Consider the following 17,106-nt stretch of genomic DNA (forward strand, 5'->3'; position numbering starts at 1 on the left):
TGGACGGGTGCACTTTACGAGAAGGAGCAGCCACGCCCAGTTGCTGGGTTCGGCCCCGTTTGAAGGCCGAACAGCGTCTGTAACTGGCAACGCGCGGCCCGCCGCAGCACGTCGGGTTTTGTTCTCGGTTGAGCCCGCAGGATTTGCTCTCGTGCTGTCCCGCGCACTTAACGCAGTGGGGCAGCATGGAGCAGTAGCGGGAGACGTGGTCCAGCCTCTGGCACGAGAAGCACTGGGTCCTCTTGCCTTTGGCCCGAATCGGTTCCACCGCGACCTTGACATTGCGACCCGCTGCAGCTGGAAAATCTTCCGGCTTTCCAGGTTGTCAACGAGGACAACCTGGTACAGCGGTATGTCTCGGTGAGTTGAGTTCGAGGGGACTTCATCAGGTCGGTGGACCGGATGCTAAAGCCGATGTCCTCGAGCTCCTCTCGGAGGTAGTCCGCGCCATAATTGAGGGGAAGGTGGCGGAAAACCACCTTCAGAAGTTTCGCGGCTCGGAAGGGTGCGTGTAACACGGGAGACCATCCTTGCAGGTGGTGTCCATCACCGTGCGGTGCTCTTCATTGGACGTCACTGTGACCTTGAAGAGGACGTAACCACCCTGTCAAATTTTTGCTGGAAATCCTTGTAGACGCCGTCCCATTGGACGACGATAAGCGGAGGGGGCGGCGGCTCGTTCTGGGGCGGCGGCAGAGGCGCGTCGCCGTCCAATGGGACGACGTCTACACTGGCGCCTGTAAATGCGTTGGCGGTCGGCAGCGGCTGCGTTTGCTGCAGCGCATCAGCCCTGGCGGTGCCCCGCCTGGGTGGGGCAACAGAGCCGTCCGCATCAGGCTGCCGGGAGGCAGCAGGCGAGCGAGGGGGTGGCTGCGTCTTCGTTGTCGGTCTCGGCTCGGCGGTGCTCCGGGAGGAGCCCGCGACCGTCTTCACAGCCTCTGTGGTGGAGGCGCGGGAGGCCCTAGACGCCTTCTTCCGCGGCCTCGCGGTGTCAGGGAGGAATTGTCATAATGGAAGTGCGTCACAGCCCGGCGCTTTCTGGGCGAGCGGGCATCGTCAGGGTCGATGCCCCGGAAAAAGCCTCAGCAAGATTTCCGTCCGGCAGTTCGATGGCGTCCACCTCGGTGGTATCTGCAGCAGACTGTGCCCCCGTCCAGACCGCCGGGTTTCTCCTAGCGCAGGACGGGGCATCAACTAGCGCAGCCGCCGGCTCTTCCTGTGTCTCTGGGGCCAGAGGGGCAACCTGGGCCACATCGACCTCTCGAGTGGTCGAGTCCAGCGGCGCAACACCCGCCGAGGCCGCCACCGCCGGGGCAGCAATCTCTTGCAGTGCGGCCGGCGAGGCTCTCGGTGGCACACGCGACTCTTGCTGTCTCTTGTGCGGTAGTGCAGCAGCCTTCAAAATGGTACAGAAGGCGAGTATGGCCGCTTCATTATCTTCTCGGCCAAGGTAGGAGCTCTCGTGAGCGAGCTTGTTCGTAAGAATGAACGCTCGGCCACTATAGTGCCAGTTAGATGTAAAAGAGTCATCCTTAGCATAGTCAGGAGTCGGTAGCCGGTTCGTCACAGGTGGGGGGGCCGGACGGGGCCTCCACCGGGATCAGCTCAGTCGCCTGAGCTGCCCCGACGGACGACGATCCGCCACACCCTTCGCATGGAAACACTCCTCTCTCGTCGACATCTCGAGCAGCACTCGAGTGCGTGCGTAGGCGCGTGCGTCGTGCGTGTGTCGTGTGGCTGCTAGGCGCTGGAGGTCCCGCTTATACAGAGCGATTGGATAGCGCGACCACTCATCACGTGCTTTCGACTTTAAAACTATCTCTGGCTAGTGCCATCTCTCTCGATTACAGGTAATCGATTGTCACTTCGTTGGTGCAAAGTCGACCGCCATATCCTGTCTAGTTTTAATCCTTCTTTTTTACTAACATTATTTTCGTGCTTGTAGATCTCTATAGCTTTTCTATACATGCGGGGATAATAATGTGAGGTCCTAGCTGTCACGTTTGTCTCAACACATTTTATTTCGTGATCACCGTCTTTGAAAACGTGTTCCGCTAAAGCTCATTTGTCAATTTGTCCCAATCTACAGTTCCTTTTGTGTTCTGTTAGGCGGATATTAACACTCCTTTCAGTTGTTCCAACATAAACCACAGCAATATAAGCCACACCAGCACGGAATTTTATACACACCTGCAGTAGCTGGGTTGTGTCGTGAGTCTTTCACAGATCTCAAACATTCACAAATTTTCTTGGTAGGTCGAAAGATTGTCTCCGCTTGAAACTTGGCCAAAACTTTGCAATACGGTCCGTGATGTTATGAATAAATGGCAGAAAAACTTTTCCAGCCAACAGTTGTTGTTGTCATGTATTTTCCGACACTTTTCTTCTACAGTGCGGTGCTCGATCTATCTCGTTGTCAGTGTACCCATTTCTCTGGAAAGCCGTTCGCAAATGGCTTAATTCATCTTGCAATTAACTTGGCTCACAGATGTTATTAGCCCTGTTCAAAAAAGTTTTTATGACTCCTCTCTTGTGCCTAGGATGATAATTCCGTGTAGCTGTGGCATGGTTTATATTGGAACAACTAAAAGGAGTGTTAATACCCGCCTAACGGAACAAAAAAAGGAACTGTAGATTGGGACAAATTGACGAAGTGACAATCGATTACCTGTACTCGAGAGAGATGGCACTACCCAGAGATAGTATTAAAGTCAAAAGCACGTGATGAGTGGTGGCGCTATCTAAGCGCTCTATATAAGCGGGACCTCCAGCGCCTAGCAGCCAGTCGCCGACTCACCTCGAAAGATGTTGCCCGCAGTAGGCAACAAAACGTCAGGAAAGAGAAGAAGTTTTATATATGGACCACGGAAATTTAGCCCGGAAGTTTTAATTAATGAAGTCGCCGGCCGTGAAAGCTTACATGTTATGATTAATTCCCATTTGAGTTTCCGAAATACTTGCGTGTTTTTCGTACCTATCGATAACAAAGCTAGCAGCGTGCCTTCTAATTGCTTCGATGTATTCCTTTAATCTGACCTGGTACGTATCCAAAATACACTAGCAGTATTCAAAAATACGAAGCGCTAGTGTCCTATATGTGGTTTCCTTTACAAATGAATCACACTTTCCCAAAATTCTCCCAATTAACCGAAGTTCACCATTCACCATCCCTATCACACTCATCACATAACCGTTCCATTTCATGACGCTTTGCGACTTTACTCCTATATATTTAAATAATGTGATTGTGTCAAGCAGTACACTACTAATGCTGTATCGGAACACTACATATTAATTTTTCCATTCATCCGCATTAACTCACATTTTTCGTCATTTAGAGCCAGCTGCCTCCCATCACACAAGCTAGAAATTTTGTCTTAGTCATCTTGTATCCTCTTACAATCAATCAACTTCGACAGCTTCTCAGAATCTGTACCAACCTTTACTGTCGTCATTGCGCATTCCATTTTGAATCCAGAGTGCAACAGCCTCTGCATCATTTTCAGAAGTTTGTTGTTATAAATGGTTAGTCTTTTCCGTCCTTAATCCACCTACTACGTTCATACACTCCTGGAAATGGAAAAAAGAACACATTGACACCGGTGTGTCAGACCCACCATACTTGCTCCAGACACTGCGATAGGGCTGTACAAGCAATGATCACACGCACGGCACAGCGGACACACCAGGAACCGCGGTGGTGGCCGTCGAATGGCGCTAGCTGCGCAGCATTTGTGCACCGCCGCCGTCAGTGTCAGCCAGTTTGCCGTGGCATACGGAGCTCCATCGCAGTCTTTAACACTGGTAGCATGCCGCGACAGCGTGGACGTGAACCGTATGTGCAGTTGACGGACTTTGAGCGAGGGCGTATAGTGGGCATGCGTGAGGCCGGGTGGACGTACCGCCGAATTGCTCAACACGTGGGGCGTGAGGTCTCCACAGTACATCGATGTTGTCGCCAGTGGTCGGCGGAAGGTGCACGTGCCCGTCGACCTGGGACCGGACCGCAGCGACGCACGGATGCACGCCAAGACCGTAGGATCCTACGCAGTGCCGTAGGGGACCGCACCGCCACTTCCCAGCAAATTAGGGACACTGTTGCTCCTGGGGTATCGGCGAGGACCATTCGCAACCGTCTCCATGAAGCTGGGCTACGGTCCCGCACACCGTTAGGCCGTCTTCCGCTCACGCCCCAACATCGTGCAGCCCGCCTCCAGTGGTGTCGCGACAGGCGTGAATGGAGGGACGAATGGAGACGTGTCGTCTTCAGCGATGAGAGTCGCTTCTGCCTTGGTGCCAATGATGGTCGTATGCGTGTTTGGCGCCGTGCAGGTGAGCGCCACAATCAGGACTGCATACGAACGAGGCACACAGGGCCAACACCCGGCATCATGGTGTGGGGAGCGATCTCCTACACTGGCCGTACACCACTGGTGATCGTCGAGGGGACACTGAATAGTGCACGGTACATCCAAACCGTCATCGAACCCATCGTTCTACCATTCCTAGACCGGCAAGGGAACTTGCTGTTCCAACAGGACAATGCACGTCCGCATGTATCCCGTGCCACCCAACGTGCTCTAGAAGGTGTAAGTCAACTACCCTGGCCAGCAAGATCTCCGGATCTGTCCCCCATTGAGCATGTTTGGGACTGGATGAAGCGTCGTCTTACGCGGTCTGCACGTCCAGCACGAACGCTGGTCCAACTGAGGCGCCAGGTGGAAATGGCATGGCAAGCCGTTCCACAGGACTACATCCAGCATCTCTACGATCGTCTCCATGGGAGAATAGCAGCCTGCATTGCTGCGAAAGGTGGATATACACTGTACTAGTGCCGACATTGTGCATGCTCTGTTGCCTGTGTCTATGTGCCTGTGGTTCTGTCAGTGTGATCATGTGATGTATCTGACCCCAGGAATGTGTCAATAAAGTTTCTCCTTCCTGGGACAATGAATTCACGGTGTTCTTATTTCAATTTCCAGGAGTGTATGTCTCCAGACCACGATTTACAGTCGGCTTACACTTTGTCCATAGAAACTTCACATCCATCTTACTGGAACTACGTGATGTCAGATCACTGACTAAGTGAGATGCTAACGACTGTTTATCTGCTTTTTGTAGCAGAAATACTCTCCTAGCCTTCTTGACTGATTAAATAACTTTCGTAACTATAGTTGTTATGATGTCATCATGATCCCCGTCTCTTTAGTAATGCCATAGACAAGGTCCGGCCTGTTTTTACCTACAGGATCTGAGAGACCTCCATCGCGTGTGGTCTGCCGAAGTAGGTGCTCAAGACAGTTTGCAGAACTCATATTCAATAGCCTGAGATTTGGTAGTCTCGGCACACCCTGGACACTGAGGGTCACGGAATATTAAATTCCATAACGATTTCCGAAATGGAATGTCCCATGTTTCTAGCTCCAACTACAATTCCGCGTTCAAAGTCTGTTAATTCCTGTCGCGCGGCCATAATCACGGCGGAAGCCTTTCCACATGAATCACGTGACTAAAACTGAGAGCTCCGTCAAAGGACTGCCCTTTTATACCCTGTGTGCTTGATATTATGGCCATCTGTATGTGTGTACATCGCTACGCCATCTTTGTCACGTCAGTGTAAACGAGTCTGAGGTGAGAATATTTTTAAATGACTGTAATATGATTTTTATTATTGAACCCAGGACCTGTAGTTGTACAGAAGTAACTGAAACATCGAGAACCAGATGGATCAGCAGAGCACAGTGTTTTGGTAGAAACACCTGAAAACCAGTCCTCCATTTGTTTCATACAGACGTAACATAATTCCAACAGTACACTTTGTCTTGTATTGAAATGGAGAGCTTTTGTCTTAAAGAGAGAGTTGTAATGGTGGGCTATACTAATAATATACATTGATAGCTTAAAATGTTTGTCAAGTTCTGTGTTTTGCTTGCGCTTAGAAAAGTTATCATATACTTCTTACATTTGTTTTCAGTTTGAATTTAATGTTGGATCATGAAAACATAACGTATTTCCATAAATGCAGCGTTTCGTTCTAAATAAAAAAAAAGCTTATAAATAAATAAGCAATCAATATGTTGCGGCGGCTCCGGTACTAGTTGACTTTTCCGATATTATCGAGGTATCGAGAGAATTTCCGATATTTGTACTGATACCAAATATCGCATCGCTTCTGGTTCCGAACACCTATAACTGTAAATCAGGGCTGGCCCGAATCACAGTGCCGAATCAACAATAATTTGACGTTCACATTACATTAACCCTACTCCGTTGACACTACGGGGAAGGTTCTGGGACCTGCAAATAAGTCATGAAATTTCATTTTGTGTAATTGTAATACAATGAAATTACTAAACATTGCGCAACAGTGCATATTCTAGGCTCACAATGGCGAGTTTATTTATGTAGTGGTCTTTTTAGGCCCACATTGTTATGATGTGTAGTGGCAGAGTTGTTAATCACTTTTGGAAGCTATTTCTGTCGTGACGTATTTATGGAAAGTGTAATGCAGCCTTTGGAATCAGTAACATAACGGCTGCACTCGCTCCACTAGCTACACCAATGCTATACATGAACATTATTTCCTCGAGATGTATATATTTCGGCCGCAACTGTATTGACTGTGGTTATCCTTTAGACGCCTACTAAGTGATTCTGATGGTTTCCCCAGTTTTAGTGAGTGCCTCGAAGCATTTTTTAATTTATTTATTGCTACGTTGTCAGGACCTGCCCTCTTGAATCTCTATTTCAAATCGTTTAACACGCAAGTGGCACAATACTGCAGCGCAACTAATAGCATTGAGTGCTGTAGATCGCAAGTTCAAACACAGCCAATAGCATTGATTTGCTATTAAGTGTTTATAAGTTGAGGAAGGTTCTTGAAATGTCTAATGTTCGTGATGTCTGTGTATTGCGGAATATTCGATGTATATGTAAATACCAGCATTCTGAAGTAGTCGCTGTCTGTATCAACACCAGCGTTCTTCAATGCTATAGCTACATTCTCCGTCCAGGAGTTCACTTCTGTTGTAGCTCCACATTCACGTCGGTAATAAAAATAGCGTCAGTTCTAAGTAGTCTATTTCGCTGATGACCCTGCCTTCGGATTTGGCCATCACTACGGTTTCGACGTGACAATATTACAAAACATTAGTGTTCAAATTGCAGTCTTAAAGTAATTTACAGCGAAGCAATATGTTAATAGAACATTGCTCTAGCATTGTTCCGGATTAATAATATTTGGGGTTTTACTAGTCATTCAAGGTGTTGTCATAACCAGTTTGCAAATACTTACGGACTTGCGGAGAAAAAATGTCCTTAAGACAAGGATCTACGAACGGAATCATAAGAAGCACGTAAATTAATATTTTCTTATAATTCATTATGAACAAAGTTTTACACTGATACAGCTACACTTACATGCAAAAGATAGGTTCTTTACAGTATATATATATATATATATATATATATATATATATATATATATATATATATATAAATCAGTCATTACCTTTCACCACAGACAACGCTGTGGCTGATAGCCTTCGCTGAACGACCGACAGCAGCGGCGTTTCCGTACAGTTGTCAATGCTGACAGACACGCAACACTGCGTGAAATAATCGCAGAAATCAATGTGGGACGCACGACGAGCGTACCCGCTAGGACAATACGGCGAAATTTGGCGTTAATGGGCTATGCCAGCAGACGACCGAGGCGAGTGCCTTTGTTAACAACACGACATCGCCTACAGTGCCTCTCCTGGGCTCGTGAGCGTATCAGTTGCACCCTGGATAACTGGAAAACTGTGGCCTGCTCAGATGAATCCCGATTTCAGTTGGTAAGAGCTCATGGTAGAATTCCAGTGTGGTGCAGACCCTACGAATCCGTGGACCCAAGGTGTCAACAAGACACAGTGTTAGCTGTTGGTGGCTCCATTATAGTGTGGTTTGTGTTTATATGGAATCGACTGGCTACTCGGTTATGTTCGGCTACTTGGAAAACATTAGCAGCCTTTCATGAACTTCATGTTCCCAAACAGCTATGTAATTTTTATGGTTGACTGTACCCCATGTCAACGGTTGACAGTTGTTTTCGATTGGTTTGAAGAATATTCTGGACAATTCAAAAAAAGGATTTGGCCAACCAGATAGCCCGACATGAACTCCATCGAACAGTTATGGTACATAATCGAGAGAGCAGTTCGTGCACAACACCCCGCATCGGCAACACTTTCGCAATTGTAGGCGGCTATAGAGTTAGCATGGCTCTTTCTGCTGGGGACCTCCAACGACTTGTTGAGTCGGTGCTACGTTGAGTTGCTGCACTACGCCGAAGAAAAAGAGCTCCGACGCGATATTAGGAGGTACGCCATGACTTTAAGTCGCTTGCTCGCGTCCATCTGTAAAGGCAGGCTAGTCTCAGGAAATTCTGTGGTGCTTTTTACCCGATTTTTACTAACAGATACGCTGAGTCTTGAGGAAAGTTTTTCTGTGTAGCTTATATACATTTCATACAAACTGTCTGAATTAGGACGAATTGAAATTAAGTTGTGAAAACGATACCATTTTCAACTACCAAACAGGGGCCATAACCAGAGACAGCAACAATGTCTTGTGAATGCAGCAACCAGGACCTAATTCGTAATATCTCATGTGGTGGTGTAGTGAGCGGTAGAACGTGTGGCTGGAAGCCGAAAGGTTGTGTGATCAAATCCCGGAAGAGTTCCCTTTTTCCACTCTGTCTCTTAACCTAGTATCACCTCTCAATGATCTGGCGATAACCCTTTTGAAATATGGCTGCAATTTCAATCTGCCAATGGCTGCTTGCCTCAGATTAGCAATCGCAGTTCGCACACTCAGTTCACAGCAAACTCCTAGAACAATGAGCAGTCAGTCACTCAACCCTGAAGTATCATAATAAATATGGGCAATGACGAAAAGATAACCACTTCATCATCAGGCTGTGATGAGACACAGTTTGAAATAATGAAGTACTTTTAACCAAGAATTGTATTGCGAAGAAAACATGCGAATCCAAAATATGTGATGTTATTTTTTTTTTCTACGAGTAAAATTTTTTCCAAAAAGCATCTTTGCTTCGTTGACTGGCTAAAACCGATACGGGTATTTTTCGGTATTTGTTTGGCCGTGGTCATATTAAGTGCTTCTATTATTTTACTAATAACCGGGTACATCAAGAGCTCAGATGGAAACCCAGTTCTAAGCAAAGAAGGGAAAGCAGAAAGGTGGAGGGAGTATATAGAGGGTCTATACAAGGGCTATGTACTTGAGGACAATTTTATGGAAATGGAAGAGGATGTGGATGAAGATGAAATGGGAGATACGATACGGCGTGATGAGTTTGACAGAGCACTGAAAGACCTGAGTCGAAACAAGGCCGCCGGAGTAGACAACATTCCATTGGAACTACTGACGGCCTTGGGAGAGCCAGTCCTGACAATACTCTACCATCTGGTGAGCAAGATGTATGAAACAGGCGAAATACCCTCAGACTTCAAGAAGAATATAATAATTCCAATCCCAAAGAAAGCAGGTGTTGACAGATGTGAGAATTACCGAACAATCAGTTTAATAAGCCACAGCTGCAAAATACTAACACGAATTCTGTACAGACGAATGGAAAAGCTAGTAGAAGCCGACCACGGGGAAGATCAGTTTGGATTCCATAGAAATACTGGTACACGTGAGGCAATACTGACCTTACGACTTACCTTAGAAGAAAGATTAAGGAAAGGCAAACCTACGTTTCTAGCATTTGGAGACTTAGAGAAAGCTTTTGATAATGTTGACTGGAATACTCTCTTTCAAATTCTAAAGGTGGCAGGGGTAAAATACAGGGAGAAAAGGCTATTTACAATTTGTACAGAAACCAGATGGCAGTTATAAGAGTCGAGGGGCATGAAAGGGAAGCATTAGTGGGGAAAGGAGTGAGACAGGGTTGTAGCCTCTCCCCGATGTTATTCAATCTGTATATTGAGCAAGCAGTAAAGGAAATAAAAGAAAAATTCGGAGTAGGTATTAAAATCCATGGAGAACAAATAAAAACTTTGAGGTTCGCCGATGACATTGTAATTCTGTCAGAGACAGCAAAGGACTTGGAAGAGCAGTTGAACGGAATGGATGTTGTCTTGAAGGGAGGATATAAATTGAACATCAACAAAAGCAAAACGAGGATAATGGAATGTAGTCGAATTAAGTCGGGTGATGTTGAGGGTATTAGATTAGGAAATGACACACTTAAAGTAGTAAAGAAGTTTTGGTATTTTGGGAGCAAAATGACTGATGATGGTCGAAGTAGAGAGGATATAAAATGTAGACTGGCAATGGTAAGGAAAGCGTTTATGAAGAAGAGAAATTTGTTAACATCGAGTATAGATTTAAGTGTCAGGAAGTCGTTTCTGAAAGTATTTGTATGGAGTGTAGCCATGTATGGAAGTGAAACATGGACGGTAAATAGTTTGGACAAGAAGAGAATAGAAGCTTTCGAAATGTGCTGCTACAGAAGAATGCTGAAGATTAGATGGGTAGATCACATAACTAATGAGGAGGTACTGAGTAGGATTGGGGAGAAGAGGAGTTTGTGGCACAACTTGACCAGAAGAAGGGATCGGTTGGTAGGGTATGTTCTGAGGCATCAAGGGATCACCAATTTAGTATTGGAGGGCAGTGTGGAGGTTAAAAATCGTAGGGGGAGACCAAGAGATGAATACACTAAGCAGATTCAGAAGGATGTAGGTTGCAGTAGGTACTGGGAGATGAAGAAGCTTGCACAGGATAGAGTAGCATGGAGAGCTGCATCAAACCAGTCTCTGGACTGAAGACCACAACAACAACAACCGGGTAGAAGTAATCGAAATATCAATTAGCCATTGCAGCAATGCTAAAATCGTCTGTTTTTAAATAAAACTTTTTTTAAGGAACGAGTGTTTTTATTACTAAAATTAGCATTGGTTTGAAATATTGTGTTGTAATAGAAAATGGGAAGAAGAATCACTTCTATGTTAGTAACAATACCGACAGATACGGGCAACAAACGAATAGTATAAGAATTGGTATACCTCTGCTGGGTCAAAAATGTACAGTTGCCATGTGGCGTGGCATATTACTTGGTATGCGTGTACATGCAGGGTGTGAGACTTGCGCTGTCTGGTCTATATGGCAGTTTCTCACATCAGTTGTATTACAGAATGGAACCATTCCTCGTCTGAGGTATTTTACGAAGTCCATTTGCTTTAAAAGATTAAAAATGGGAGAAGCTACAACAAACTTGCGACATCATGTAACGAGAAAACTTGGAACTTAACAGTTCACTAATAGTTTAAAATAAAACCACAAATCAAATCATCTACTGCCTGTGTACACAAAACGCCTTTATCTGCTTTTAACAAATGAAAACGGACAAATTAACACGAAGAATAGAGTTCTCCAACCTCAGTTTTCACCCTATAGCACTGACTGATTGCAATGCCTAAGTAGTGGTACGATCTGCTATTACAACACGACTTTTGAGCAGAGTTACAAATACTTCCAGTCAATAGGAGAACACTGGGGATTTTTTGTTGTAGTCAACCATGTTTCACTGTTCGAGAAAAGCGGCGAACCGTACATGGACTGAGCCTTTTTCTGTTTTCCTATTAGTTCAATATTCTGATTCTTTGTGTTTTGAAATTGAGGGAGAAAAAACTTTTTCAATCTTTGTTCGATTTCCATCCTTATTTACAGAACATAATAGGAACAAAAAACCGAAAATCGGTTATCTCTTAAACCAGTTATTTTGAGCGGTTCTCACAGTGCATTTAAACTGACCTTGAAAAAAAAAACGATATAACCGAAAACCAGTCGTTTCAGCAATAATCGCCATCGTTACTGTCAGCTTTCTGCCTTTCTTGAATCAAACCCATATATGGACACAGTCATCTATGCGGTATAGAGAGTCCACGGGAAAGAGCTGCAGCAATGAGCCTCGACAATGCATCACAGTGCGTGCTAAGCTTCACAAGGGAAGTACTGTTAACACAAAATAAACAACTTCATTTCGCCAGTTCCTCATCTCCTTCCTTCCAAACTTCACAGATGTTCTCCTGCGTAACTTGCAGCGAAAGCCTGGAGGATGTTTACAGAATGAATTTTCACTTTGCAGCGGAGTGTGCGCCGATATGTAACTTCGTGGCAGGTTAAAACTGTTTGCCTGAACGAGGCTCGAACCTGGGATCTTCGCCCTTCACGCTCAAGCGCTCTACCAACTGAGCTACCCAAGTACGAGTCAAGACCAATCGTCTCTGTTGGTAGAGCACTTGCCCGTGGAAGGTAAGGGCCTCAGGTTCCAGTCTCGCTCCAGCACACAGTTTTAACCTGCCAGGAAGTTCCATATCAGTGCAGACTCCACCTCAGGGTGAAAATTCATTCTATAAAAGAGCCAAACTTGTATTGTCATTTTGTGTGTGGTTTATTATTATTATTATTTATCTGCGTAACCTCTGCCAGCCTCTGATACAAATTGAATCATTCACACACACATACACACATGATTCACATACAGTTTTTGCATTCGTTGCAAACATATTTCTTATATCACGTTGTGCTACCATTATTGTCATGAGATATCACTCCAACCGCGAATTCAATATCGAACACGTAACATTCATGCCTCCTGTCAACTTTTATGTCGTGTGCCACTTACATCGCGTAAGTTATATGGAAGTGACGATATTCAGTTAAAACGTTGTTCTCTGAAATTTGTTCATAACTCCACGCAGTAGCCCGCTAGGAAAATATGCTACGCCACGCAAGCTGTCTGACTGTACATACTTAATACTACCCGTGCGTAGTGGGCTGGGTCACTCGTGTGCGAAGGCAAATCGGAATGTCTTTGCCCCTGTTTTCTATTAGCAGAAGTAAGGTGCATACAGGTAATGACAAATATACATCCAAATCATTTCACATAGTCCCCACACCGATTCACACATTTTTCCCATTGCAACACTAAATTTGATGTGCCCCAGAAACAGAATTCGATTATGGAACCACCTTCGGACTGCTGTCTTGGTTCATTGTTACTTGTGAATCGCTGTCCTGCCAGTAACTTCTTCAGTGGTGCTAAAACGTGCAAATCAATAGGGGCGGGGTCTGGACTGTATGGTGGGTGGTCCGGAATGGCTGGAGCTTTTAGGCAGTTCTAATTGCCACCCCTCGGCCTTCGCCTGACGGGAGCTCTCGGATGTGACAGTGTGGAACAATAACTGTCGACATTGACGGTTGCACATTGTGGCGTGAAATCCAGCAGGAGCAGTCCACGGCTATCTCGAAAGGTCGTTAACATCACTTTCCCAACAGATGGCGTTGAACGGAATTTATTTTGTCACAGGCGAACCTGGATGTTTCCACAACATGCTCTGCTGCTTGAATTCCGGTGTCAAATGCAGTATCCACGTTTTATCGCCAGTAATATGGGTGTCCAGGGAACTTTCACCCTCCTTGGAGTACCATTGCAGATGATTCAGTGAAGACATCATTCGTTTGCCTTCCATCATGTCGTCCAACTGCTTAGGCTCCCACTGACATGAAACTCTGCGGTACCATAACGACCGTTGAACGATGTCGTAAGCACTCCCACACAATATGCCAAGCTCTCGGTAAATGGTCGTGATTTGCACGCACCGATCTGCTTTCAACATTGCATCTGCGCGAGATTATAGTCATCAGTCAGCAACAAACGCGGCCTCCACGATCGCTCTTTGAGATGCAAGACCTCATGACCTTTGTCGAACTAACAACACCACCACGTCCTCACAGTTCTCAAAGCGAGGCAGTTTTCCACACATGTGGGCTGCACGTCCCTGTAGATCTCGGAGGCTGTTCGTCCCTTGCTCCATAGAAAACAAATCAAGCTTCGTTGCTCCAACGCCACCGACGTATGAACCACAACCGCCAACTTTAAGAACTCATAGCAGTGCCGTGCGGCGGAGCTACCGAAAGATAAGGCCAGAACAAGCCAAGATGAGTCCAACGCCGGAAATGGATATGTTGAAATCGCATTTATAACCGTAATTTGGCTACAAAAATTAGGGGCTAGGACTTGCTGATTTGCTCTCATATATGTAGTGTCCCCCGTCGCATTTTTCAATCTGTATGTGAAGAATAATTTCGACAACCACTGTAGGGATTTTGATACGGTTCTCACTGATAGACAGACTGTTTTATTTACGAGGAAGGCTTCTATCTAAAATTTATTACCGCTCTGACACAGTGGAAACTTCGTAGGTTGAGAGAAGAGTGAAAATAAAGGGACACGTACTTCGACTTAAACTCAATAGTTTTCGAGAAAATGGCATTCCAGCTTTCCACGCGACTTCATCAGTTCAGTAGCGCATCGTACAGTACTGGCCATTAAAATTGCTACGCCACGAAGATGAGGTGCTACAGACATGAAATTTAACCGACAGGAAGAAGATGCTGTGATATGCAAATGATTAGCTTTTCAGAGCATTCACACAAGGTTGGCTCCGGTGGCGACACCTAAAACGTGCTGACATGAGGGAAGTTTCCAACCGATTTCTCACACACATGCAGCAGTTGACCGGCGTTGCCTGGTGAAACGTTGTTGTGATGCCTCGTGTAAGGAGGGGAAACGCGTACCATCACGTTTCCGACTTTGATAAAGGTCGGATTGTAGCCTATCACGATCGCGGTTTATCGTATCGCGACATTGCTGCTCGCGTTGGTCGAGATCCAATTGTTAGCAGAATATGGAATCGGTGGGTTCAGGAGGGTAATACGGAACGCCGTACTGGATCCCAACGGCCTCGTATCACTAGCAGTCGAGATGACAGGCATCTTGTCCGCATTGCTGTAACGGATCTTGCAGCCACGTCTCGATCCCTGAGTCAACAGATGGGGACGTTTGCAAGACAACAACCATCTGCATGAACAGTTCGACGAAGTTTGCAGCAGTATGGATTATCAGCTCGGACACCATGGTTGCGGTTATCCTTGACGCTACATCACAGACAAAAGCGCCTGCGATGGTGTACTCAACGACGAAGCTGGGTGCACGAATGGCAAAAAGTCATTTTTCGGGTGGATCCAGGTTCTGTTTACAGCATCATGATGGGCGCATGCGTGTTTGGCGACATCGCAGTGAACGCACATTGGAAGCGTGTATTCGTCGTCGCCATACTGGCGTATCACCCGGCATGATGGTATGGGGTGCCATTGGTTACACGCCATGGTCACCTATTGTTCGCATTGACGGCACTTTGAACAGTGGACGTTACATTCAGATGTGTTACCACCCGTGGCTCTACCCTTCATTCTATCCCTACGAAACCCTACATTTCAGCATTATAATGCACGACAGCTTGTTGCAGGTCCTGTACGGGCGTTTATGGGTACAGAAAATGTTCGACTGATGCCTGGCCAGAACATTCTCCAGATCTCTCACCGATTGAAAACGTCTGGTCAATGGTGGCCGAGCAACTGGCTCGCCACAATACGCCAGTCACTGCCCTTGATGAACTGTGGTATCGTGTTGAAGCTACATGGGCAGCTGTACCTGTACACGCCATCCAAGCTCTGTTTGACTCAATGCCCAGGCGTATCAAGGCCGTTGTTACGGCCAGAGGTGGTTGTTCTGGGTACTGATTTCTCAGGATCTATGCACCCAAATTGCGTGAAAATGTAATCACATGTCAGATCTAGTATAATATATTTGTCCAATGAATACCCGTTTATCATCTGCATTTCTTCTTGGTGAAGCAATTTTAATGGCCAGTAGTGTACTTAACTTAAATTATCCTAATTACAAACACACACACCCATGCCCGAGGGAGCACTCGAACCTCGCCGGGATCAGCCGCACAGTCCATGACTGCAGCGCCTTAGACCGTTCATCTAATCCCGCGCGGCTGTAGTTAACTGCCAAAGCATTTGCAACAAAGTGCCAGAGTTCAATGTGCATCTGGAAAGTAATGAAGCCTACAGAATCTGAGGTACAGAAAGATGGTTGGCTCCTGACATTGATAGCTATAACGTTTTGGGAAAAATTTAACTTTGATAAAAAAGATAGGGTAGTGGGATTTGTCGTAATAAACAAGGAACACAGACCCGCCGAGACAGAATTTGAAGCTGAATGAGAGATTCTTTGGGCAAGACTCTTTGGGCAAAATGGTAATTGGACCATTCGATCGACCAGCGGATTGTCGTTCTATTGTAAGCGAAAAGTTTAGAGAAAACCTCATTTGTTTGCACGTAAGTTCCCCAATCATAAATTTATCATTGATGGAGATTTTGGTCATGCAGCAACCCAATGGTAAAATTACAATTTTGGTAGAAACGATCATGACAAATCACCCTTGGAAATGTTATCCAATCCCTTCTTCGAAAACTACTTAGAACATAAAGATTGGAAACGGACTCTTGTACACCAACTTTTGTGTACAGTCACAGCTACCGAAGCAAAAGCTAAAACGCTTAACTCCAGTTCATATATGCGTCTACAAAGGAAGAACACAGAAGAATTACCCCACTTTAATTTTCGTACCATGTAGAATATACACTGAGCCAAAATATAAAGAGATATCTCGAGCCGGCCGAAGTGGCCGTGTGGTTCTAGGCGCTGCAGTGTGGAACCGCGAGACCGCTACGGTCGCAGGTTGGAATCCTGCCTCGGTCATGGATGTGTGTGATGTCCTTATGTTAGTTAGATTTAACTAGTTCTAAGTTCTAGGGGACTAATGACCTCAGAAGTTGAGTCCCATACTGCTCAGAGCCATTTGAACGATTTTGAAGATATCTCGAACAAAATGACAAAATGACCTACTTCATGGCAGCCAGCATGGTTTCCGTATACATCGAACATGGGAGACACACATTAATCACGTCATATAGTCCGAGTTTTGACCAAAGCACTCTGGTAGATGCAGATTTCCTGATTTCCGAAAAGCGTTTGACCCAGTACGACATCTGCACTTCCTATCAAAACCAGTTCTAGAATATTTCTCATGTGTCGAACTTTCACCAAATGGGGCAAAGAGAGAATATTTAAAAATTGCGAAGAACTGCAATAATTGTCACAGGTTAGTTTTACAT

At 45.7% G+C, this 17,106-nt stretch overlaps 1 protein-coding gene across 1 annotated transcript in view; it reads right to left on the reverse strand.

Annotated features, from left to right (window-relative positions):
- Positions 1 to 573: 573 nt before the first annotated feature.
- The window catches only part of LOC126251459 (uncharacterized), a 62,996-nt gene continuing 46,463 nt past the window's right edge, over positions 574 to 17,106 (reverse strand). The window contains exons 2-3 of the mRNA XM_049951890.1: positions 1,026 to 1,499; positions 574 to 982 (exon numbers count right to left, since the gene is read on the reverse strand). Of these exons, the coding sequence (XP_049807847.1) occupies positions 574 to 982; positions 1,026 to 1,499 (883 nt within the window). The remainder of the gene's footprint in view (positions 983 to 1,025; positions 1,500 to 17,106) is intronic.

The sequence above is a fragment of the Schistocerca nitens genome, chromosome 4 (genome assembly GCF_023898315.1).
Source record: "Schistocerca nitens isolate TAMUIC-IGC-003100 chromosome 4, iqSchNite1.1, whole genome shotgun sequence".
NCBI lineage: Eukaryota > Metazoa > Arthropoda > Insecta > Orthoptera > Acrididae > Schistocerca > Schistocerca nitens.